At 43.7% G+C, this 25,355-nt stretch overlaps 1 protein-coding gene across 1 annotated transcript in view; it reads left to right on the top strand.

Moving 5' to 3' along the window:
* Nucleotides 1–25,355, top strand: part of PIP4K2A (phosphatidylinositol-5-phosphate 4-kinase type 2 alpha) — a 181,936-nt gene that overhangs the window by 117,730 nt on the left and 38,851 nt on the right. The window contains exons 4-5 of the mRNA XM_005687933.3: nucleotides 9,823–9,975; nucleotides 24,548–24,694. Of these exons, the coding sequence (XP_005687990.1) occupies nucleotides 9,823–9,975; nucleotides 24,548–24,694 (300 nt within the window). The remainder of the gene's footprint in view (nucleotides 1–9,822; nucleotides 9,976–24,547; nucleotides 24,695–25,355) is intronic.

Raw genomic sequence — 25,355 nt, 5'->3', positions numbered from 1 at the left:
GAAGGCACCCCGATCCGGGCTCTTGCTCCTGGCCCCTGGCCCGTGTGATTTGAGGCATGTAATTATAATTCTGAGTTGTCAATGAGGCAGCAACCGGCTTCCAGGTGGCAGGTCCCTGAAACAGGTAGCCCGGCTTGGGAGAAAGAACATTTTCGTGGGAGTTGGGAAGCTGGTTTGCATCTTGGCTCTTCAGTGACGGTTGCTGTGACTTAAGCCATCCACTCAGCCCTGGTAGGTCTCAATTTTCTCATCTGTGAAATGAGGGGGAAGAACCCCGTGCTCTCTGAGGCCAGTAGGTGACTGTCACTCGGGTTCTTGTGCATGGTATTGCCGTGTCTCCCCTGTAAGGTGCTACCTTTACGCGTTTTAACATGGCAGAATTGATTTTGTACGTGGCTTTCCCGTTGACTAAACAGAAAAACTTCTACACATGCTTTTTAGCAGAAATTACAAGCTCATGTCAAAATGGGGAAGAAAAAAAAAAACCAAATGTCTATAAGACTATATGAGTAGTTCAAAAGAATTAAATGTTCAAAATGCTTGGGTATTTAAAAATTGGATAGGGGACCATAATGGTTGGTAAATCATGACATTTTTATGAGATGTCTAGAAAGATTGGTGGTAAAGATGAGCTAATTAAATTGACATTTCCTCCATTCCCTCTGGGGGCCCCAGTGATCCTGGGCCTCCCACTGTGGAAATAAACATCTTCAATGCAGACTTTTAGAGGCTTGGGGAGGAAGGCAAGCATCATTAATCCCTTTCTTTAGGGAAAGGAGAATGAATTTCCAATTATAAATGTAAGCAGTCCATTCAAGAGTGAGTTTTCATCTCTCATCTTCCTTTATTTCCTGTTGAGTCTGACATGGCACTAGAGCTTTGAAGCTGGTCTTGAGAGTTTTGCATTGGGGTTTGCAATGCTACCAGCAAGAGTTCCTGGTCTCCTTAATCTATGGAAGTTGATGAGGCTAAATGCAGGCAAGTCTTTATTGGGATTCCTGTTGCCGCCTGAGAAGGTGAAACAAGTAACAGGTGCCTTCGCTTGCTCCCTGAGAGCACGTGAGCTGGGCCTTGAAATGGGCGGAGGGCACAGGCAGGACCAGGTCCAGGGGTCGGGCTGGAGGGCTGACTGGTGGTTTGCCCACCCCTTGGTGGCACTTTGTGCAGGGCGCATGGGCAGTACCCTGGTTTTGCTCCAGACACCTCAGAACTGGAAGTTGGGTTTGGGGCCCTTTTGTATCTTGTTCATAAATTGTCAGAACTCCTCACAGTTATTTTTCAGTCCCTTATAGTTTCTTTGTATCTGTTGCTGGAGGAGATGTTTGTTCAGGTGCAGACACTGCAGCAAAGGGTCCCAGATCCCAGCCTGTCTCCTCAAGATACATGATGTATTTGGCTACGGAAAACGGGAGTGGTGGAAAGTGAGTTTACTTATCTAGTGGCAGGATCATCCTGACACCCAGACTACGTTATCCTGTTCTTACATGCCCTGCATCTAATAGCTTTACTCTGGAACTTTATTTTTGTCCGTTCATTTTATCCCTGGCTCCCCAGCAAGCCTGGCAGCATCCTAGGAAACAGCATGGACTTGCTGTCACATGTTCGCTGCACTGGACTGAATAGAGAGCACCGACGATGCCACCTTGCTCACCCAAACACAGCCTGGGTCTGCCACCAGGCCCTCGGGGTGATAGGTGTGCTCAGGGGACTTGCAGGGAGAATGTTTGGACCAGTCACAAATGCCTGCGCCCTGGATGATTGGGTTACATGAGATGTCTAGAACAGGCAGGGCTCTAAGAAAGTAGATGAGTGGTTTACTAGTTGGCTGGGGGAGGAGGTCGGCAGGGCAGAGGGCAGGAATGGGACTGACTGCTAATGGATACAGGGTTTCTTTTTGAGGTTGATGAAAATGTCCTAAAATTCATTGTGGTCATGGTTTAACTGTGTAATCATACTAAAAACCATTGATTTGTAGGCTTTAAATAGGTGAATTGTCTGGTACATGAATTATATCTCAGTAAAGCCATTAAGGAAGAAGAATGTTTGGAGTTTAAGATTAGTTTATATTTGGTATGAGACCTTTTTCTCCTCCACCACTGATTTTGGCTGCCTTTTTCTTGATGTATGGGGCTTGTGTTAAAGTATTTTCATTTAGAACAAGTGAATTGGAGGCATTACATACTTTATAATATACAGCTATCAAATGTATAGAAGAAAAGGGTAGCCAGTGAATAAAAGCAATTTGTGTGCATTTATCATTGAAAGTGAAAGTCTTAGCTGCTCAGTCATATCCAACTCTTTGCAACCCCATGGTCTATCCATGGAATTCATTCTCAGGCAAGAATACTGGAGTGGGTAGCAGTTCCCTTCTCCAGGGGATCTTCCCTACCCAGGGATCGAACCCAGGTCTCCTGCATTGCAGGTGGATTCTTTACCATCTGAGCTACCAGGGAAATCTTATCATTAGGTCCCCCCAAACTGAAAGCAAATCACTGTCCATTTCCTGGTTTCTGCAAACTGAAAGCAGAAGCATATTAATGAATCCTCGTAGTAGAGCAAGAAGGAAACCTAGAGACAATCAAGTCCGACTGTCTGTCTTAGCAGATAATCAGAGTAAGGAGCAGGAGGGGCACTGGAGGGGGGCCGAATGGCCCTTAACTTCTCACTGCTTCTCTTTCTACCACACATGCTGAGACCTGAAAACCTGAAGAGGAAAGAAAGGTAATCAAGAAAGGCTGGGAGCCACTACTTGGGCAGACCTTTGCAGATTTCTATTACGTGTGTATTTTCAATGTTGAATTAAGCCTTTTAAGGCTCTGCATCGAACTGGATTTTGTGGTGGCCCAGCACGTTCCGTAAATGACTTCCCAGATCGGCACCCCAAGATTGCTCTTCCAGACCTCCTCCTCTCCCCTCAAGCTCTCATCTAGCCTGCCCCTGGTCACCCTTCTTGCCCTGGCTGCCACCTCAAGGTCACCCAAGGCCAGTCTGTCTGGCTCCCTGACATTCCCTGTCCTGTACCTTCCAGTTGGCTGGCATCTTCAGCCAGCCTGCTTTGCCCCTCTCCTCCTCAGGCAGGGGTCTCCCCAGCTCCTGCGCTTGCTCCGTCCTGTAGAGGATCAGCTCACTCCTCCGCTGTCCTTCCTGCCCTTTGGCTGGAGAGGATGCCAGAAGCGGAGCAGGAGCCATGTATAACCGTGCAGGGTAGGAATTTTCAACTTGAAAATTCTCTGTGTAAAATGCTTTAAATTCTCTTTTTCAAACTGCAACTGGTTCTTACAGAGGGCTGTAGAAAGTAAGCCATGAAATGGACAGTATGAGAGTGGCAGGGATGTGGTTCTTGATTTTTGCTGGGTACACAACCAAAGGCTTGGCCAGGGTGGAATCAAGAGTTAACTGGAGCGACTTTCCTTGCAGGCCAGTGGTTAAGGCTCCATTGCTGGGGGCATGGGTTCAATCCCTGGGTGGGGAACTAAGATCCCATAAACCGTGCAGCCAAAAGAAAAAGGAAAAGCCAACTAGAAGAGCCCATTCTATAAGTCCTTCAGTTTTGACTTACCAGATTACAGAGTAATTTGTTATTATTGAGCTGTATCTCTAAATGTCTTCCAAGTTGAAATTTGCCATTTATAATAATAGCTACCATTAAGAAGTACTACTATTCCAGGCACTGTTATCAAAATTTTTGCCTTAACCTCATTTAACCCCCAGGAAAACTTTTAATGGTGATGATTCTGTCATGACTACCTTTCTACAATGGAAACTGAGGCAAGAAGAGCTTAAATAACTTGTCCAAAATCACTCAGTCTTAACTGAAAGCTCCAGCGTCTAACACCATGTTATGCTGTCTTCTAGCTTCAGTATCCGTGCTGAAAGGTCATCAGACCTCTCCTCATGACAACATGAATCTGAGAAAATAAAGATAAACTAAATGAGAGTATGAATAAAGTAAATGTAACACAGACAGTTTTGATGTTTGGAACCTTCTGCTGAGTGTGTACAGCAGGGGTTTCGAATGTCTGTTCTTCTGATGGCTTCTAGATTTGCAGAGGATGTTTCAGAAGACCCCTGGAAGGTTTCACTTCCACATGCGTTGTCTTCGTATTGTGACTTTGGCCTCGAATCCTCACTTTGCTTTGTACTTGACACTTTTGAACTGAGAGGTTCAGAATCTCAATTTTGAGTTTGTAAAATGTCACTTTATTCCAAGAAAACAGAACTCCCCAAGGTCTGTCCATGACGAGGAATTTGTTTTCTAAAGAGAGTGGACATCTCCAAACCTTAGGTAGATTTCACTGGGTAATTTTCTCATAAAGACAGATAGGGAGGTAAGGGTGAAGGTTTCCAAGAATAAATATTTAAGTTGGAAATGGGAATTATCTTGACGAAGATTAAACCAACCGCAGCCTTCATGCTTTGGAGGCTTTTGGACTGATGAGATCTTCATCTCAGACTTGGCTTTTTAAACTAGGGGGTTAAATGGTACTTTCAGCTAGAACTTCGCTCTTCCACATAAATCATGTCCTGACTTGCAAATTTTTTCCTTTTATTTTGTTTCCTATTTGCTTGTTTTAGTATAGTAGAGAGTGACCCAGAGCATCCCCAGTGTTAAAGACTATTCCTATTCCATTCAGCCTTGGCATTCTTGGCATTGTGGTTGTAAGCAGGGAAAGGAGGAGAATGGGACAGTTTTCTAGAGATTAAGCCACTGATTCAGAGAGAAAGCAGACCTCCAGCAATTCTTAGAACACGTGAATTAATTAAAAGAGACATGATGAACTGTGCCACGTGGTTGGAAATGTAAAGAGTTCATAGGACTGACGTTGTCACCACCGTCTACAGGACCGTAGGACATGTTACTGAGCACCAGCCCTGTCTCTCTGCAGCACAGATTGACTCTCAGCCCGGGGCTCAGCGCGCATACTTCTCCTGGCCTTAAGCCTTGCTTCAAAACACATCTGTCTCAGCTCTTGCTGAGAGAGAAGACAGCCCCGTTTCCTATCCATCTCAGAAAAAGCCAAGTAATGATTTTCCTAGGAGAAGTCAGGAGAGGTTTGTACACATGTTAATAAAAGCCTAAATTGAGGATTCTGGGCTGTATTAGCATTGAGGCTGTTACTGATGGTATTTTTACACATTTTACTTGGCAAATGTGAAGAACAAAGACAGATTTGGCCTTGTGCCAGCTGGCTCAGGCGTTATATTATGGTGAGAAGGTGTTTGTCACAGCAGAAAAATCTATGGTAATAGTCCGTCCTAATGCCCTCCAGACACGTGTTCAAACAGGAGGCAGAGGCCTCTGCAAGGCCCTCCACGGACCCTGACCCACTCAGGTCTCAAGCAAGTGGTTTCTGCTCCCTGGGCCTCTGTTTTCTGCTCTGTAAATTGGGTGGTTTGAAACAGACTCCAAGGTTGCCCCCAGCTGTCATGCTCTGTGACTATGAGGTTTATTTAAGCATAAGGAGACCCTTTGGGGTCTGGAGGTCACTCCCTGGCTGTGACCTCTTTCTCCTCTTGGCTTCCCAGACTTGTCCAAGTGTGTGGACAAGTATGATGCTGTGGTTCGCTCTTCCTTTGTGACAAAATAGAGGACACTGAGGAATTTCGGTTTCTAGATAGCAGGCTGTTCGCTCTATGTACCATGCCCATCCACTCGTTCTCGCAGAACTCCCGAGAACAGCTGCCGCCTCTGACGCCTTGTTTCCGTGTCTTGAGCCATTATCGTGCCCCTGCTGAGAGGGTGGTCGGACTCTCCTCTCACTGGACTTTTGTTGGGAGACATCAAGTCACCTTGAGGCCTATGCTCCCCTCCACGGCCTAGAACCATGTGCCCTGTCTTCCTGGAAGTGCATTTTAGAGTTGTTGGAGGTCCAAGGAGAGACCACCACCCCGGCTTACCCTCCATCACTTTACAGTCCCGGGAACTGATGCTCAAAGGGGCTTACAGCCTTTGGGTGTCAAGGGTTGATGATGGAGAGAATGTTCTAGGCCCCAGACCAGCACTTGCCTTAGTACTGCCCTCCCCAACACAGGTACTTCTCCCTTATGCTAGAGGTTACAGAAAATCGACGATCATAGTATTAATTAATGGCAAAGCTTAGCCTTGTCTTTGTAAATTGCCCCAAAAGGTTGCCTCAGAGGTTTTAGGCAGGAGCCTTAGGTATGTCACTTGGCTCCATTGTATCCCAGTATCATTATGTTCACGTGGGAAAAGGCACCTGACTCTTTCTATCCCATAGTAATGTTGTGGAAATAAATATGGATTTTTCCAGGCCTTAAGAGTCATTCTAAGAGCCACACATTTTGTGTAAAATTGCACTTACTCTTCTGATTGCTTGTCTAAAGCTTCCAATAAATCCGACTTACACATTTTTATATTCATAGCGATTATTAAAAGTACATCCCAGTTGTTGATAAAGTGTGCTTGTCCCTAATTTCACTGTTTGTTAGAAAACTAAGAGCCTTAAAAAAAAATCTTCCAGACATTGGAAGCAGATATTGTGGGTTGGGACTACTTATGTGATTATTAAAAATTAAGACAGAATCAAGATTAGAATTTGTGAAGTTTTATATCCCAGGCCATTATGAGAGGGCCAATATCCTTATACAAAGTCTATAATAAATAATCATCAGTGTCTTTGAGGCTGAAAGGAAAGGCAAAGAATTTGGAAGGAGGTAGCATCTGTGCTAAGGAGTTAATACATTTTAAAAAATATTTTTTATTTTTATTGGCATACAGTTGCTTTATAGTGTTGTGTTTCTGCTGTGCAATGAGGAGAATCAGCTATGTGTATACATGTACCCCTTTCTTCTTGGACCTCCCTCCAACTCTATCCGCCCACCTCTCCCCTCTAGGTCATAACGCAACACCAGGCTGAGTTCCGTGGTTGCAGGCTCTCACTAGCTGTCTGTCTTACACTCGGCAGTGTGTATATATCAGTGGTACTCTCCCAATCCATCCCACCCTGCCCTTCCCCCACTGCGTCCACGTGTCTGTTTCTGTTCCTGCCTTGGAAATAGGTTCATCTGTACCATTTTTCTAGATTCTACATATATGCATAAATCAGAAAAATATCAGTAGTGCATATGTGAGGAGTCAGTACATTTTTGATTCTGCCTTTTCTAGCCCTTTACTTTGTAAATCTGTACACTGAACATAGTTTTATTAGACATTTCTTTAGTGAATTAATACACTGAATGCAATGAATTATTATTCACTGTAACGTTTTGCATTTTAACCAAACCAGAAGTGGACGGACTATAGTGGGACTGGCATTCAGGCAGGCATGTTTGTGACTACGACACACTTACTACACTAGAGCCATCATGCTGTGCTCCAGACAAACCCCATCGAGCCACGATTCAGGAGACTCTTGGTTCTCACGTGTGGCCTGCAGACCCGCCGTATCAGCACCATCTGTGCTTTAGACGCCCCACCCCACACCTGCTGGGTCAGAATCCGCACTGTCACATGATGCCCAGGTGACTCCATTGCCCATTAAAGTTTAAGAAGCACTGACTCGGCAGCTTTCGATTCTGTTTTCTCCCACTAGTCCATGATAGAACGTTAGCACTTTCATATTCCGTTACACCTAAGAAAACAGTCTGTGAAACCGATGCTGCTGTTAATTCTGTCCTTTGCTGAATATGATTATCCTTTGCTAGCCTCTCTTCCCCCTCAAAAGTTATTCTACATGTATTGTCAGTCTCATAGTTTATAATCTGGTCTGCCTGTCTTTCATTAAGTTGATTATTCCTGCTTTGATTTTTATGCCTGAAAGTAATTTGTAATCTTAAAATTCCTAGTGTTCTTGTTTTATTTGGAATAACCTTTTACAAATGAATGTTCAGAAAGAAAAAGACCACTAGCCAAGAGCAGTGATTGCTTTTTTTTGGCCAATGTTTAAAACCTCCAAACAGGACATTCACCTTGATTTCCTTCCCTTTTATTCTCAGTAGGAAGTGGTAAAAAGGAGGATTTTTATTTTCCAGGGGAAAAAAAAGAAAAACAATATAAGTAAGAATCAAACTCTTGTTAATATAGCCGTTTTTGTCCCCCAAATCCTTTTCCTACTTCTCAGTCCATCTGATGAATTTCAGCTGTCTTCCTTATTTAATAGAGCCAGATCCTTCTATTTAAAGGCATCGGGAGTTGCTTTTCACGAGTTTTCTAATATGCCAAGGAAAGCAATTTTGGTTAATTGGCCAGGGAGGCTCTGCCCTTGCCAGGTGTGCCTGGTGGCATTCAGATCAGGCTGTGCGGTCTTGGGGCCAGGGCAGGTGCTGGGAGTGAGAACGCGCTCACCTCCGTCAGCCCGAGACCGGGCAGCCCCTCCACGAGCTGCTGCAGCTCCGCGGTGTTGTTAAACCTCTTAAGGCTCAGTCCTGGATTTCATCTAGAAAAGGAAAGGTTAAGGAAGCTTATATTCTAGAGAGCCGGGGAGCTCTCCCTGACAGTCATGATGCAGTGATCCCACCTGCCTCTCTGAAGACATCTGCATCCCCCTAACCAGACAGACTTTGGATCACTGGGGCTTTGGAATGCCCACTTGGGAAGAGGAAGGTGGAGTGACTCTCTTTCCCTGTGAGTCCCTCACATGCCATCCAGTGGGTCCGGGCAGGGAGTGGAAGTCAGTTCTCAAGGGCACAGTGAGCAGAGGTGAAGACCAGACTTCCTCAGATGCTGGGGGTTTGCTGATCCCAGTAAGCAATGTAATATGCTTGGGGAAAAGGAGGAGAGTTCCCCGAGGCTCTGAGAAAAGAGATTTAAACGGGAGTCACCCGAGAGAGCAGCAGGGACTTAGCTAGTGGGAGTGTGGAGCTAGTGGAGAGCCTGAATCTGGAATGAAATTCTAGACACTGGAGTGAGATGAAGCCAGGAGAGCCCCACCTCATCCCCTCCAGAGATGAACTGTCCTCGCCAATGACTGAAGTGGGGTTAGGGGGTGGACCAGGTCAGAATCTTCTAGAGCTGTGTTAGAGCACACCTGCCCAGGCCAGCCCAGAGCAGCCACAGACCCCAGGGTTCACTAATTGACTCATTTCCTACTTGAGTAGTTGACTAGTTGAGAACTTGGGTTCGGAGCCAGCCACACTGCAGATGGAATTCTGGATCTTCCGCTTGCTAAAGCTGTGTGACCTTGCTTCGGTTATTTCACATCTCTGATCCCCATCTCCTCATCTGTAAAACAACAGTGATATAAATAGTAATTGCTCCATAGGAATGTTATCAGAGTTGGGAGAAGTGCTCTGTGCCTAACTCTTGGCAGAATACCTGTTGCATAAGCAAACACTCAGCGAAGGTAAAATGTCCTTCCATGGCTGGAACCTAACTGTATTCAAAAGGAAATCTGAGCTCTTGTTCAACTCAAAAGAACAAGGTAAACAGGGCAACTTTGATTATAATTCTAGGCGTTAGAGTCACTATTTTCATTTCATTTGAAGGACTTGGCATTTGAGTTACAATGAACAGAAAATGTCCTCCTCCTTATCAGCTTCTTCCAAACACAGATTTTGTTCTTTTTTAACACTTTTTATTTTGTCGTGGGGGTATAGCCGATTAACAATGTTATGACAGTTTCGGGTGAACAGGGAAGGAGCTCAGCCATACATATACGTGTCCCCAAGTTCCCCTCCGATCTAGGCTGTCACATAATCCTGAGCAGAGTTCCCTGTGCTATACAAGTGGGTCCTTGTTAGTTACTGAATTTCAATATAGCAGTGCAAACACATATGTTTTTGAAAACTTGTTGTGACAGCAAATGACCTGGAAACTGGTCTTTACCTGGTTCTCTTCCTTCCTCCCCCTTCACCCATGGGAAGAATTCCCTGACCCGGAGTGCACCTCTTCCCAACGACTCCCAGGCTCGCAGTGGAGCGCGATTCCACACGTCCTACGACAAGAGGTATATCATCAAGACCATCACGAGTGAAGATGTGGCCGAAATGCATAACATCCTGAAGAAATACCACCAGGTAATGTTTCTTTATTTTTATTTGAAACTCTTGAGGTGGTCAACATTCGTAATGAATTATCATCAAAGTCCAAGATTTAAATATATAGGTAGGTCATGATGAGAATACATTTGACACAAAAATTCCCTCTAGCTGTGTTTGTAAAATTTATTGTATCCAGATTACAGACAGTTAACATTTAGGAATGGTAGATTGTTAGTTATATATGTAACGCTTCTAATCTAAACACCCTTCTGTACAGTAGTTTCGATGATTACCATTCTGATTTTAAAATCACTGAGCTTAAGGGTTGGCAGCATTTTGGAAGTTATTTCGCACATGCCTGTTGGCAGTGAGATGTTGACCCCTGAGTATTTGACCAGTTAACGCCTTTTGAGAAAAGGCTCTGATTTTAGGACATGGGTGTCTGTCTACTCGCTACCTGCTTTTCCGAGCCCTCAGCATTGTCCCTTCATAATCTCCTGGGGGTAGAATGAAACTCCCCTGGGGAACATCCATCTCTTTCTACCGTGTGCCCCCCACTGCTCTCTTTCTTGATGAATCCCAGCACAAGAGCCTGCAGGGCACACTCGCTGCTGTACTCTGAGCCCTCCTTAAGTGGCAGTGGTCACAGCATCGTCAAGTTCTGCAGCCATAACCAGTGACCAACTATGTCACCTCGAGGAAGTGTAGCCTTAGGGCGTGAATATGGCACTGTTGATGGCATTTTCAAAGCAGTCACCTTGAGAACTGGTGTTTAAACCACACACTGCAGCACAGACCCACACAGGCGCCCACACATACTGTTGCTGTTAACCAAAGGCTCCTCAAAAGTGTTTATATCATCACATCAAGGACCAGTCTCACAGAGTGACTTCTTCAAAGGCACTGCTTGGTTGGATCTGTGGGGCTGAGTGTCTGTGAAAGTCAGCTTCCTTCCTCCATGGTCCTGCTTTCTGCTCTAACATCAGAAGTTGGTTCCTGCCAGTTGCTTACTCTTCTCAAATGTGATCAACTGCATTTTGCTCCGAGTGAGGTCAGTGAAACTCTTGAAGCTCCCTACTTCCTGTTTCGTAAACTTGGAGCTCCCCTGATTTGTATTTTTAAAAACAGTCAGCCTGTAAATTCATTTAACATCTATTCAATCTTTATAACACTGATTCCTTTTGAAATCCATTCTACAATGCTTGCGCCGTTGCCAATTATGAAGGAAATTTTAAAGTGCTGGGTTAGTACCTATCAGGGTAGACACTCAGGCATTGGCTTCTGAATGGATGGAATTCTAGGATGCAGCTCTTAACCAGTCACCCCCGCTGGAACTTACTGTCATGCTGGTGCATCTTTCTCTCCTTTCTTTAAATTGTCTCAGAACTTTCAGAGCAATGTGGTACCTCAGTGACCAATGAAAACCTATTATTCTGATAAGTGAGACTGTTCAAATGCAGTGTGAGATACAATGCAGATACGAACCTCTCGATGACATCTCTGAGTTCAGAATTTTTTTACTTTTACAAAAGTCACAGTTTGAAGGGTTTCCTCTGGGGTGGTTACTGTAACGAATGTGCAAGATTTGACATATCAGCAGTATTGCATAAAATGCATTGGGGACCAAAATATAAGTCTGTTAACATGCTCCGGGGGCTGTCACATCGCTAAATATTTCCTTTCACTTCACTGCTACAAATGGCTATTTTTGTAGTATGTTCGTTATCCAGAAAAAGCCCATTTCTCACTTCATCATCATCTATGTTTTTCCTCTTGTAAAAAGTCCTTTTATTTTACTTTTGGCTGCGCTGGGTCTTCATTGCTGCACACTTCTCTTTTTTTGCTGCGGCGCTCTAGGCATGCAGGCTTCAGCAGTTGTGGTGCACAGGCTTATTTGCCCCATGGTATCTTCCTAGACCAGGGATTGAACTGTTGTCCCTGGTGGATTCTTAACCAGTGGCCCACCAGAGAAGCACAAAGAGTATTCAAAATATAATGAAAAGGTCTTAGAGCTAACCTTAAAACAGAGTGTTGTGGGTCAATTATTCTTTAAAAACAAAGACACTTATAGAAAAAGGGATCAGATATGAGGCTACCAGAGGTGGGGGAACTGGATGAAGGCAGTCAAAAAAGTACAGACTTCCAGTTACAAGATAAATACTAGGGCTGTAATGTATAATATGATTCATATAATTAACCACTGCTGTATGTTATATATGAAAGTTGTTAGGAAGTGAATCCTAACAGTTCTGAGCACAAGGAAAAAATTTTTCTTTTGTAATTGTATGAATGATGGATGTTCACTAAACTTAACTGTAATAATCATTTCTTGATGTATGTGAGTCAAATCATTATGCTGTACACCTTGAACTTGTACAGTGCCATATGTTAATTACATCTCAGTAAAACTGGAAGAAAACAATCTTTAAATAAATAGAGGTAAAGGGTCTTCGTGACTGAGAATCACCATTGCTAATACAGTTTGCTTAAAGGACACTAGGTGGAAGGTCAGGAGACCTAGGTCATAGCTGGTCACAAACTGGCTAATTCAGGGATCTTTGAGCCTCAGTTTCTCCATCTGCATTTCATTCATTCATTACTTTGTGCATGCATTCACTCTCTTTCTGTTGGAGTATGGCTGACTTGCAATATTGGATTAGTTTCAGATGTGTGGCATAGTGCTGTGATATTTTTATAAATTATGTACAACACATAGTTTTTATAATATTATTGACTATATCCCCTGTGCTATGTATTTACTCTTGATGTAACTCCATAAAGGAGGTAAGGTGGCCTAGACTACTTTTAGGATTTACCACTAGTCAGAATTTTTTTCTTACTTCGGTGGAGACTGTCATTTCTTCTTTTCTTGCTTTTTATTGCTTTTACCTTGTAATGTGCTTCTGAACCAGCAGTCTGGTCTGGACGAGTCATTAGGCTTGTTCAAATCCTGTTATCAATAGACAGGACAGGCTCTCAGAGAGGGCCACTCCTATGGAGTGCATTGGATGGGCTTTCTGACAGCGTTGGTTACTCTGTGGCTCTGCTTTTTTACTTTTCTTTCATTGTTCCTTTTTGTGTTTAAGTAAAATATATCCAGAGGTGCAGCTGTATTCTGGAAGGTTAAAATTGCCCTAAGGCCAACCTCTGAAGGAGCAGCACAGTGCTAGATGTTGAAAGAAATTCCTCCTGACTTTCTGATGAGCCAGCCTCACCAGCAGTGCCCATGTGGCAGGTGATTCAGAACATGAACTCTGGAGCTGACTGCTTTGCCCCCGACCTGCTGTATGACCTTAGGCAAGTTACCTAACCTCTCTGTACCCGCTTCTCTGTCCATACGATTTGGATGGTAGTGTCTCCTCCCTCCCGTGTTGTATGGGCGTCCCAGGTGGCGCTAGTCGTGAAGAACCTGTCTGCAGTGCAGGAAGACTCAGAGACTCAGGTTCGATCCCTAGGTCAGGAAGATCGCTGCACAAGGGCGTGGCAACCCACTCCAGTATTCTTGCCTGGAGAATTCTGTGGACAGAGGAGCCTGGCGGGCAACAGCCTCCACAGGCTCACAAAGAATTGGATACAACTCAAATGACCTAGCAGCAGCAGCACCCTCCTTCATCTGGTGTTGTGCTAATTAGGGGAACTGATATTTCTAACCTGCTCAGGACAGTGTCTGGTAAATAACAAGTGCTATGTAAATGATCGAATAAGATCTTTAAATACTTCTCTTGCACATAGTTGCCAGTGTCCCCATGTTGAAATCATTAGCTCTTTCAATCCACTAGGGGGCCTGGTTTCTGGTAGAGTGTGGCACAGATGCAGAAAAATTTGAAGATTCAAACTGTAAGAAGTTAGATTTCTTCCAGGCTCCAGCATGCTGCCATAGTTTTTACCTGCTGCCCAGATCCCACCCTGATTTTCACTGTGTGCTAAGAAAGCACAACAGCATCTTTCAGAACAGTGGAAAATTTATATTAAGCAGAGCAAACATTTATGTTCCTTTTGTTTTTCTCTTTTTTATAGTTAGGAAAATAACTTCAGTGTTTTGGTGTAAATACCCTTTTCTTCTGTAGATTTCTGTCAGGTCAGGACAAACTTGGGTCTTATAAATGATGATTATTGACTGATTAGCTAAGCAATGCTGGAGCATTCAAAAAGGAAAATTGGTCAAGAACCTTTCTTGGATACCTTATTTCTCCTACATTGACTGATTTTTTTTTTTAACTGACCTAAATTCATTGGAAGTTTTGGAATCATGTACCTTCTTCAGCTTTAATTAAAATGGAGTCAGTGTCAGTAAAATTTTAAAAATTTTAGGGGAGGGAACAAGTTCCAATATAGATAATCAAGAAATGCTTATGAAAATAGCATTAAGAATATGTTTTATGTTTTTGAAATGTAGGGTTTAAATTTTTTTTTATTTCAAAGTGGCTGAACTGACAAATTGACCAAGTAACCCAAAAATCCTTTCTTAACTTTTGTTATCCAGGAGACTGTTAGTAACTTGAGTCGAATCTAGAAGTTATGCCTTAAAACTCTGGAATCATTGTTGAAAAAGCTATCTAGTATGTCAAGTTTCAGTGTAGGATGAGGGGGTGACTGCTTGACTTTTTTGGATCTTCCTTGGAATACATCTTTCTATCCTCCCACGAAGGACAGTGGTGTTGGCCGCAAACAGAGAGAAACTGAGAAAACAGGCCCCATGAAAGCCAAAAGTTAAAACTAAAAAAATTGAGGGTGTGATGCCAAAAGAGAAGTTAGACACTCCATCAGCATTTCCCAAATTACTGATTGGAGACAGAACCCCCGCACTGCTTGTAAGAATTGATGTTCTGATTTAGTAGGTCGGGGTGGACCTGAGACGCTGCATGTCACGGGCGATGCTGATGGAGACCCTGTAAATGGCAGCGCGGGCCCCACCTCCTGGAGCAGGAGAAACATTCCAAGTCTGCTCGCTGGCTCTTTTTGTTCTCTGTGAAAGAGAGGCCGATGGAAATGTGAAAAGCACAGTCAAGTTTTACATGTAAGCAGCTGGAACTGTGAGATTCACAGCAAGTAGCAGCAGGGCCTGTGTCTTCAGGAGCTGCACACACTCTCAGGAACGCCAGGAGGGATCCCTGTGGCTCAGGGAGCGCTGCTCCAGCTCCGCTCTGCAGACAGGGCATCGCTGTCTGCCCCCAGGTTCCGGCAGCCGTACAGCCCACTTGCTGGCACGCGTTTCCTGCAGCACGTGATCTCCAGTTTCTGGAAATCCCGTTCCTCTCTTGTGTTGGGATACGGCCTGTCTCCCCGCCTCTCTCCAACATCTGTGGACTGGACATTCTCATTCTGGCCTCCACGGCTCTCACTTTTCTTTTCCCCTTTTCTGTCTCCAAGCATCTCTGCTCAATTTGGGGTTAATTCCTCAGCTGTTTCGCCCACTCCTCATTCTCTCATCAGCTGTTTTAATCCGTGGTCTCCCCTATCCAGTGATTTTTTTCATTTCAAAGATTGTATTTTTTCTTCTAGAAGTTCCATATTAAAAAATCCACCTGTGCACTCTTGATCGTTTTTCATTATATACTCATTTTTGAAATTGTAACCTTTTATTTCTTCAAATGCTTTTATACATAACTCTTCCAGTTCTATTTCCAGTAGTCCTAACCTCTGCCATTCCTGGGGTCCTGAGTTTGCTGTCTCTTGTGACTGCTGACTCTCAGGAGTGACTGACCGGAGCAGAAGGCCTGGCAGAGTGTGAGGTCAGGATGCTGATGAGAGAGAGACTCCGGTACGGGGAGAGGAACGGAGGAGGACTGGGCAGAGTAGGAGGGCCTGCTGCCAGGCAGGCCCTACAGGCCACAGCCAGCCGGTGGGGCCCTTCCGGGTCCTCCGCGTAGCACTGCCGTGTTGGGCCCAAGAAACAGGAAGGCAGACTCAGGAGGAGCTGCCAACTGAAGCCCACTGACCGCACTCCACAGCCAGACAGCATGGCCTCCCAGAGTGCATCGCACCGTGACGCTTGGGACGGCCCTTCTCCGTTTCAGCTGTAGTCACTGAGTAACACCAGCTCCACTTATGGTAGGGCGTTTATTTTTAGTTGTTTTGGTTTTCTGGACACACCGACCAGCTTGTATCTTAGGTCCCCCGCCTGAGCCCTCAGCAGTGAAGCTCAGAGTTCTAACTGTTGGCCCACCAGGGAATTCCCTGATAAGGTGTTTGCTTGTTTGTTTATTTTTCACAAAGTCATGTCACCTCTCACGGTGATGTTGTGTATGGGTCTTTATAGTAGCATAATAAACTGAATTTGGAGCACTGGTGTTGGCATATAGATATATTCTGCAATATATCAGTACTAAGAATGCTTGTGAATACTACGGAGAAATGTTTCTTATCTTTAAGCCTGATTTTTATTAAGTTTAAGAAAAGCAGTAAAATTTTGTACTTACATTAGATTAAATGGAGTCATCCTTACATTCTTTTATGACTCTTGAAACCAAAATATAGTAACTGACATAGACCATTCTCCCAGAATGTCAACTCAAGAAATGTTTGGATTATTTATTTGTTTGGTTCTTCTGAAACAAACCAATCCTTAGTTTCAGGCTGTTTTTTACTTTCTTCCTTCCCTCCCTTTCTTTCTTTCTGTCTCTCTCCTTCCCTCCCACCTTGCCCCCCACTCCCCTGCCCCGGCCTCATGTAAAGAACATTGTTGAAGTGATCTGTAAACACAGGCAGAGGCACAATAAGAATTGCAGATAATTTAACCTTTCAAAAACATTAACTGAAGCAAGACTTTACATTGAAGTATTAATTTGATGCTATATTAAATTGTCACTTCAAGCCCCTTAAAAAAAAAAAAAAGAGTGAAACATGGTAATAACAGCAATTTTCAAGAGCTGGAGCCCAGGTTCACACTCTCATGCAGAGATATAAATATTTATCCATTCCAGTACATCACTTAGAATCCTCTCTGCTGAAACCTTCAGTCAGCTGTGAATCTTTTAATGGCATTTCATTTTGCATAAGAAAAAGCAACAGACCGGGGGATTCATAAGACTTGTTATTCTTGTTGAGTACCCAAGAGCAAAGGAAACCGAGATCCTGTGGCTGTTGCGTTTTATATGTTTTTAAAATTCCAATTTCACCATGTCAGTTTATCATTATAGTTCTGACAAGCTGCTGTACAGGAAAAAAGTTCTAGGGGAGACTAATAAAGAGGTAAAATTTGCCTCTATTAGTGACACCAAGGAGTCATATAAAAGAAGACTGTTTTAAGAGAAGACAGAAAAAAGTAAAATCTGTATGGGTTACAGATGAACACTGCCAGCAAATACAAGTGTCTGAGAAGCGCTCGTAAGAAAAACCAAAGTCACAGCATAAAATTACAGCCCGAGGTGACAAGAGGCATCCAGCTATGAAAATGCTAAAGTGAAAAATATTTAATAAAAACAGTATTTTTAAAATGCAAACATAGGTAATGCAGCAAGTTTAACACTGAGATTATGGACACTGACTCCAAGAATACTTGGTGATGGTTTTAGTTCTGTACAGTAAGCATAAGAAGAATTAATGATGATCAGGGTCAGCTTTTTAAAAATTTGGGAATGTTCCATACCTTATTTAGGTAGAAGATCAGTGTCCTGGCTGAACTGCGAACATTATCAGTTCAGGTGCCAGACAAGACCTTCCCTGTTTGATAGGAGAGAATATGCCCCAGGGTCTGAGTGGTGGAAATAACTGGCCAGCTTTGGGCTACAGATAGGAAAGCCTCTGGGAAAGGGTGGGATCTGAGGAGCCACGGAAAGGAAGGCTCTGCAGGCTTGTGTGTTCACGGCTGGTACTCCCCTAAAAGGCGTCATCCCTCTGTCTGTGTGTGCCCTCAATTCCTGGTCCGCACTGGATAACCAGTGCTGCTGTGTTTGGCCATTTGTGTCCTCTTACCTCCCTCGGGACCTCAGAGTGGCAGAGGACAGATGTCCATAGACTCACCTGAACTCGAGAGAAGTCTCCTGGGAAGTACTAGGGCACAGCACCGGTCAGAAGTGAATTGAGATATTAAAGCGGCAGATAGGGAACACTATCCTCTGCCAGTGAGAAGGGCTGCCTTGTAGCCACATCAGGACGCTGATGGATAGTGAAAGAAACATCCTCCCCTTTCTATTATTTTTTGGTTTTGGCTGTGCTGTGAGGCTTGTGGGATCTTAGTTCCCTGACCAAGGATCCAAACCGGACCCCGGCAGTGGGAGCACCAAGTCCTAACCACTGACCCAGCAGAGAATTCCTCTACACCTTTTTAAAGAATGACCCTCGGGATTAAGTCACTATTTCTCCATGCTTGTAGTCCCTATTTCTCCATTCTTCCAACAAAAATTGGAAACTAAGCATGTAAAAGGGAGGAAGCAAAGATTCATCGTTAAGATTGTCTTGTGATCGAATCAACAGTGTTAAAAAGAAATTAATAAGGGCTGAGGCTGTTTTTAACTATTAAAATAAGGGGCTCATGCCCCCGCCAAAAAAAAATCATGAGACTGTAGTGCCCCAGTTCACATTTTTAAAATAATTTTTGAAGCATTTAATTACAGGTTCTTTTGTTAATTTGTCAGTGATTAAGCTTTTGAAGGGGAAGTGCACAGAGTTCTGATCCTAAAAGCAACATAAGTGAGAATTATAATTTTTAGTGTCTTCTGTATTTACAAAAGTATTATCATACTTTATTTAGAAAAACGCACACACATAAACATTATTCACTTTTGGAAGGTATATTCTATGGAGATGTGCTTTAAATTGGGAGTTCCTAGCCCACATTTAAATAGAACCTACTTCTCAGGGAGCATTTGAGGAGCACGTCAGGTGAAGCCCGCCTCTCCCACCCCTCGCCTCTCCCACCCCTCGCCTCTCCCACCCCTCGCCCCAGGGTCTTGATTTCATTTGGCTCCTGCTTGAGTCATTGCAGTCCCCCCAGCGCCGTTTCCCTGATCTTCACACCCTTCACAAAGCCCCTGTGCTCTAAGTACTGTTATTGTGCCTCTTCTCCAAATGCAGAGACACAGAGAGGTTGAATAATTCCCAAAGGTCACACAGCTAGTGCTCATGGTGCTGGCCTAGGAAGGCTCAAGTAGCGTGATTGTGGCCCTGTGTTTACAGTCTCCCTAGGTGTGGGATGACCTCCAGGAGTTTGTGGGGTGGGGGAGCTGTCTGAGACATGCCCACTGGTGTTAGGGTATGTGCACAGCATTTAGTGGGTCAGCAGGTGAAGAACCCAAGGGGATTACTATCTGGGCCTCTCTGTGTCAACCCCCACATGCAGTGACCCTCATGCTCCAGTTCGGTGGTCTGCCAGCCCAGGTGCTCACAGACCCAGTGGGACGTTCCTCCACTGAAATGAAACAGGGTCTTCTTTTCCCAGTGCTCCCACCCAGAAACTCAATTCATGGGGGAGGTTTTCACTCCCCTTTCTAAACCTCTGGGACCAGCTGCTGCTTGTCAATACTGGAATCTAACATGATAGGCTTTTTGGGGTTGTGTTTTGTACATGATTATAAACTCAGGAGTTTTAAGTTTTTTAAATCTTTGTGTTGCACGGTGTTCAACAAAGCCTCATAGGTGAGCCTTGCTTTTGAGTATAAGAACATGTAGAAACTTGCTGATAAGGTGAATCAAATTTGATCTATGTTTTAAATATGTATTATTTTATTTAATCCTAAAGATAGAGGAGTTGCAGCATATAATGTGTACGCGTGTTTCTCCCTGGGGTGGGGGTGGTGGGGAAGCGCATCAGTGATTTCCTGTGTTGTAGTCAGGTGTCTTTCACAGATTCGTCAGTACGGATAGTGGTATCTATGCTGATCCGGGCATCCTGTGGCTCTGTACAGAGATTTGGATCAAAGAGATGTGTTCTGGCAGCAGGATTTTTAAAAGCTAGGCCATGATGAGACTAAACTGAGCAGAACAGCACAAGAGGTGGGGTGCAGGAGGAGGGAGCTGAGTGGCCAACCTGAAACCTGTGTGCCCCCCAGGGCAGGGGGCATGTCGCGTGGGCCCTCAGATCACCTCTGAGTAGACTTAGATCACGTCTGTGAGTCAGTCTGGAGCACAGAGCAGACAGGCTGACATTGAGATCCCTTACCAGAGCTCTGACTGTCCAGCGTGAGCCTGGTCACCGTCCTCTGCGGCAGGAGAGCGAGCAGCACAGAGCACAGGCCTTGTGGAGGTGTGCTCACTCTGCCGCCTGTAACCCTCCCCCTAACCTTCCTGGTAGGAGTTACGGCGCTTGTTTTCTAGAAAATGACATGGAAACATAGGATGGTTTAGTAAGCTGCCCGAGACCCCACAGCTGGTAAATGGAGGCACAGGGACGCCCCTGCGTATCATCTCTCTGGCTCCAGAACCTACATCCTTCCTGCCGAACTTACTCGGCCTCCATGCGGCCAAGGCCCAGCCAGCCAGCCCTCTTCAGAGGCACCAGACAACCGCTCCTTTTATTTCTTTACATCGGACGTAAGAAATCTTTTCAGCCAAGAGCTCTTTACCACCTGTTTTGTATTAGCAAAACTCAAGTTTATTGTTTTTTGAAAGGCGAGAAATAGAAAAGTTTCCTCTGATCTGACTTCAGATTAAGAACAAGTTGGGGATGAAACTCAACTCAGAAAAAGCCATCGTATTGAAATATGTAGCTCAATTTTGGTAAGATTTTTTTTTTTTAAGGGCAGAAGCATCTTTAAAATCTCCCGAACTTTGGGTGGCAAAAATCAAACTCCTACACTGATGCTGTACTTCTTTTCTTTAATGATAAAAATTAAAGGCTTCAAAAAAAAGTCTTAAGATGGCTTATTATTGTCAGAGTTGGTTATTGCAGTATCTACCACTAAAGTGTATGACAGAGCAATCTGATTACTTTCTTACTTTTATAAAAGTGCATTGTACAACTGAGAAATCTGAGGATTGTTTTTTTTAAATGAAGGAGTTACCTTAAATGTCACCAATACCATGGTGACTGTTCTTCCAGCCATCTGCCTGTAAACAGGCAGAGTAAGTACAATTTTTACAACAGTAAGTACAGTTCATGCTAAGTTATCCTAGCGATTTCACACACGTCAAAGGCATAAAGAACCTTTTTAAAATCTTTCCCCCTCGTTTTAAAGAAAGGAAAACCTAACTTTGGAAAGTACCGTGGGACCCAGTCTGTAAGGATGGTCTTTTGAAAAGTGTCTCCATCTGGTGGCCATGTAGAATGTGGCCACTGAAGAGTGATAGACATACGTTGTGTTTTTGCAACTCTCTTGGAACTGGTGTCAGTGCCGGGACTGACCTGTCCAGTGATGAATCCAGTGTGGGGCCAGAGAGTGTCCATCTGTCTGTAGAGCTTCACACCACTGCTCTGGTGGGCAATTTTTTATTTCTTTCACTGACATGAATTTTTTATTCAATGTCACTTGTAAATCTACAAAGTAATCATTTTAACATATCCAAAAAGTATTACTTTTTTTCATAAATTATTTTTTAAATTTTACTGAAGTAAGGGGACGACAGAGGATGAGATGGCTGGATGGCATCACGGACTCGATGAACGTGAGTCTAAGCGAACTCCGGGAGTTGGTGATGGACAGGGAGGCCTGGCGTGCTGCAATTCATGGGGTCGCAAAGAGTCGGACATGACTGAGCGACTGAACTGAACTGAAAGTTAATTTATAGTGTATTAACTTTTTATGTACAGCAAAGTGATTCACTGATACATACATACATGTAAAATCTTGAAACCGAGCCTCCTGTGTCTCCTGATCGGCAGGTGGAGTCTTTACCACTGAGCCACCAGGGAAGCCCACATGTATTTTTCCACATTCTTTTCCATTATGGTTTGTCACAGAATATCAAATATAGTTCCCTGTGCTATACAGAGGACCTTGTTGTTTATCCATCTTATACAGTTTGCATTTAGTAACCCCAGACTACCATTCTTTCCTTCCTCTGTCCATCCCCCCCTCTCAGCAGCCACAGGTCAGCTGCTTTGTATCTGATGTGTGTTGTATTTCACATTCCACATAGAAGCGATATCATCTGGAATTTGTCTTTCTCCTTCTGACTCACTTTGCTTAGTGTGATAATCTCCAGGTCCATTCACGTTGCTGCAGGTGGCATTATTTCATTCTTTTTCATGACTGAGTCAATATTCCATTGCATGTTCGTGCCACATGATCTTCGTCTGTTTATCTGTTGAGAGACACCTGGGTGGCTCCCATGCCCTGGCTGCTGTGGACATAGGGGTGTGTGCGCCTTAATGAATTACATAGTTTTGTCTTTGTCTGGATACACATATAGTACGTAGTGGGACTGCTGGATCACGTGCTAATTCTTGGTTTCCTGAGGAACTTCCATACTGTTTTCCACAGTAACTTCACCAACTCACATTCCCACCAACAGTGTAGGTGGGTTCCCTTTTCTCCACAGCCTCTCTACCATTTGTTATGTGTAGATTTTTTAATGTGATGGCCATTCTGACCAGCATGAGGTGGCACCTCAGTGTAGTTTTTTGATTTGCATTTCTCTCACAATTAATGTTTAGTAGCAAAAATGGCAGTGAATCTAACTAGGCTGATGTCAGATTAGTACTATACTGAAAACCAATTTAAAAAAACTGTGAAGTCAGTTATATTCTAGTTGATCTTCACTTATGAAAGACCCGTTTGCAGAGCTGAACCTGGATGTATTATTTCTGAAAGGTCAGAGTTCTAAATTCGTCCTTCTACTTTTCCATATATTTAAAGTACTTAGTAGTGTGTCTTTTAAAAATAATATTACATCTTTAATGAGAATGACTACAGGTAAAATGTTGTAAGTTACACACAGAAACCAGTGTTGATATTACATAAAACATAAAGATCTAAGTAGAAAACTCTCTACTTCAGGAGAAGTTATTTAAGTAGTGGAAATGATTTGTTGTTGTTCAGTCGCTCAGTCATGTCCGATGCTTTGAGACCCCATGGACTGCAACACACCAGGCTTCCCTGTCCTTCACCATCTCCTGAAGCTTGCTCAAACCTCATGTCCATCGAGTCGGTGATGCCATCCAACTAACTCATCCTCTGTCATCCCCTTCTACTCCTGCCTTCAGTCTTTCTCAGCATCAGAGTCTTACTTTAAAATGTTTTCCCAAAATAAAGTGCAGTTATGTTAACAAAAATGTGATCAAGGATTTTCATGATAAGGCCTTGAGAGGTTGAAATAACATGTCTAAGAAAGGAAAAGAAGAAATGTTCAAAAGTTTACATCATATTTGTTATGCAGCGTTGTGAGTAAAAATTTTTAAAGTTTATGCCCTTTACTGTTTTTCATTTTTTAAGGAAACACCCTTATGGCAGAACCTGATGGGCTGCAGTCCATGGGGTCGCTAAGAGTCAGACACGACTGAGCGACTTCACTTAGACTTTTTACTTTCATGCCTTGGAGAAGGAAATGGCAACTCACTCCAGTGTTTTTGCCTGGAGAATCCCAGGGACGGGGGAGCCTGGTGGGCTGCCGTCTATGGGGTCGCACAGAGTCGGACATGACTGAAGCGACTTAGCAGCAGCAGCAGCTGCAGACTGGATGTTTTGGGTTGTTTTTTTAATGCTCTTTATACTTTAGGATGAAGGGCCTCTTGGGGGGGAGTCAGTGGTAAAAAATCAGTGGGATTCTTAAGAATACGTGGGATCAGTTCCTGGGTCGGGAAGATCCCCTGGAGGAGGAAATGGCAACCTACTTCAGTATTCTTGCCTGGATGAAATCCCATGGACAGAGGAGCCTGGTGGGCTACAATCCATGGGGTTGCAGAGTCAGAAATTACTGGGCACATACATACATACAATAATTTGTGATCTGAGCATCTTTTCATGTGCCCGGTGGCCATCTGTGTTTTCTTTGGAGAAATGTCTACTTATGTGTTCTGTTTTTTTCGATTGGGTTTATTTTGTTGAGTTGTACGTGCTATTTGTATATTTTAGAAATTAAGCTCTTGTTGATCGCATCGTTTGCAAATATTTTCTCCCATTCCATAGGTTGTGTTTTCATTTTGTTTATGGTTTCCTTGGCTGTGCAAAAAGCATGTAAGTTTAATTAACTCCCATTTTTTTTTATTTCTATTGCTCTGGGCGACTATCTGGTAACAATTTAAACATTAGAGTCTCAATAAGAAACAGAAAACCGAGAGCCTGACTCTCCCAGCTTCTAACACTGTAATCTCGACTTTAACACTATCAAAGGCGTTGATCATAGTGGCCAGGTGATGCTGCCTGAACCTCGTAAAGTTGTCATCAAGGCTTCTAGGAAGGCAGATGGAGACCCCAGGTCATGATTTCACTTTAAAGGAGTTATAGAAAAGACTAGTCACTTGTCCTCTTGCCTCGTGGCATTATATACAAATTAGTTGGGAACGTTAAGAAAAAAGTATCTCTGGAGATACAGTTTCTTATCTGTCTGCATGGTGCACTCAGACGTGGTCTCCAGGTGTGTAAACATGGTCATTTTCCATAAATAAGACACTAATGATTGTATAAATCATTTTTACTTTGTAAAACACCACAGGCAGAGGGGTATTTTATATCTGAACAAACAGCTTTTGACTGGATCATTTCCCCCCCTTTTTCCTTTCTTTCCTATGCAGTATATAGTGGAATGTCACGGGATCACCCTTCTTCCCCAGTTCCTGGGCATGTACCGGCTTAATGTGGATGGAGTTGAAATATATGTGATTGTTACAAGAAATGTGTTCAGCCACCGTTTATCTGTATATAGGAAATACGACTTAAAGGTAAGATTTTTACTTTTTTGTCCATCAAGCTTGTTCATCCATGTTGCGTGTAACTGATCAGGCTGAGCACTTAAGAGTCACCCAGAGCTGAAAGCACTAGGCAGCCAGCAGTGCACTTCGTGTTATGTGAGGGTCTGGTGGCTCAGACGCTAAAGCATCTACCTGTGATGTAGGAGACCTGGGTTTGATCCCTGAGTAGGGAAGATCCCCTGGAGAAGGAAATGGCAATCCACTCCAGTGCTCTTGCCTGGAAAAATCCCCTGGACGGAGGAAACTGGTAGGCTATAGTCGATGGGATTGCAAAGAATTGGACACAATTGAACAACTTCATTTTCTTTCTTTCTTATTGTACCTATGAGAGATCCCACATCTAATTTATTGAGCTAGTATGTATTGAACACCAGCTATGTGCCAGGGCTCTGCTTTTAAGTGCTAGAACAGTGTGATGAACAAAACAGACCAAATCTGCCCTCAATGAGCTGACATTCTGGTGGGCAAAGACAGATAAGTAAGTCACATGGTGTGCTAGGAACTGATGAGTGCCAGGGACAGAAGAAAAGACAGGAAGGATGGGGAAAGGATGCAGTTTGGAATCAGGAGGTGAGGGACAGGCTGTTTCAAAGATTTGGAGTGGGAGGTAGCCCACTGGAGATTCTGACTG

Source organism: Capra hircus, chromosome 13 (genome assembly GCF_001704415.2).
Source record: "Capra hircus breed San Clemente chromosome 13, ASM170441v1, whole genome shotgun sequence".
Lineage (NCBI taxonomy): Eukaryota > Metazoa > Chordata > Mammalia > Artiodactyla > Bovidae > Capra > Capra hircus.
The sequence above is the reverse complement of the archived record's forward strand: the minus strand, read 5'-3'. Positions and strand labels throughout refer to the sequence as shown.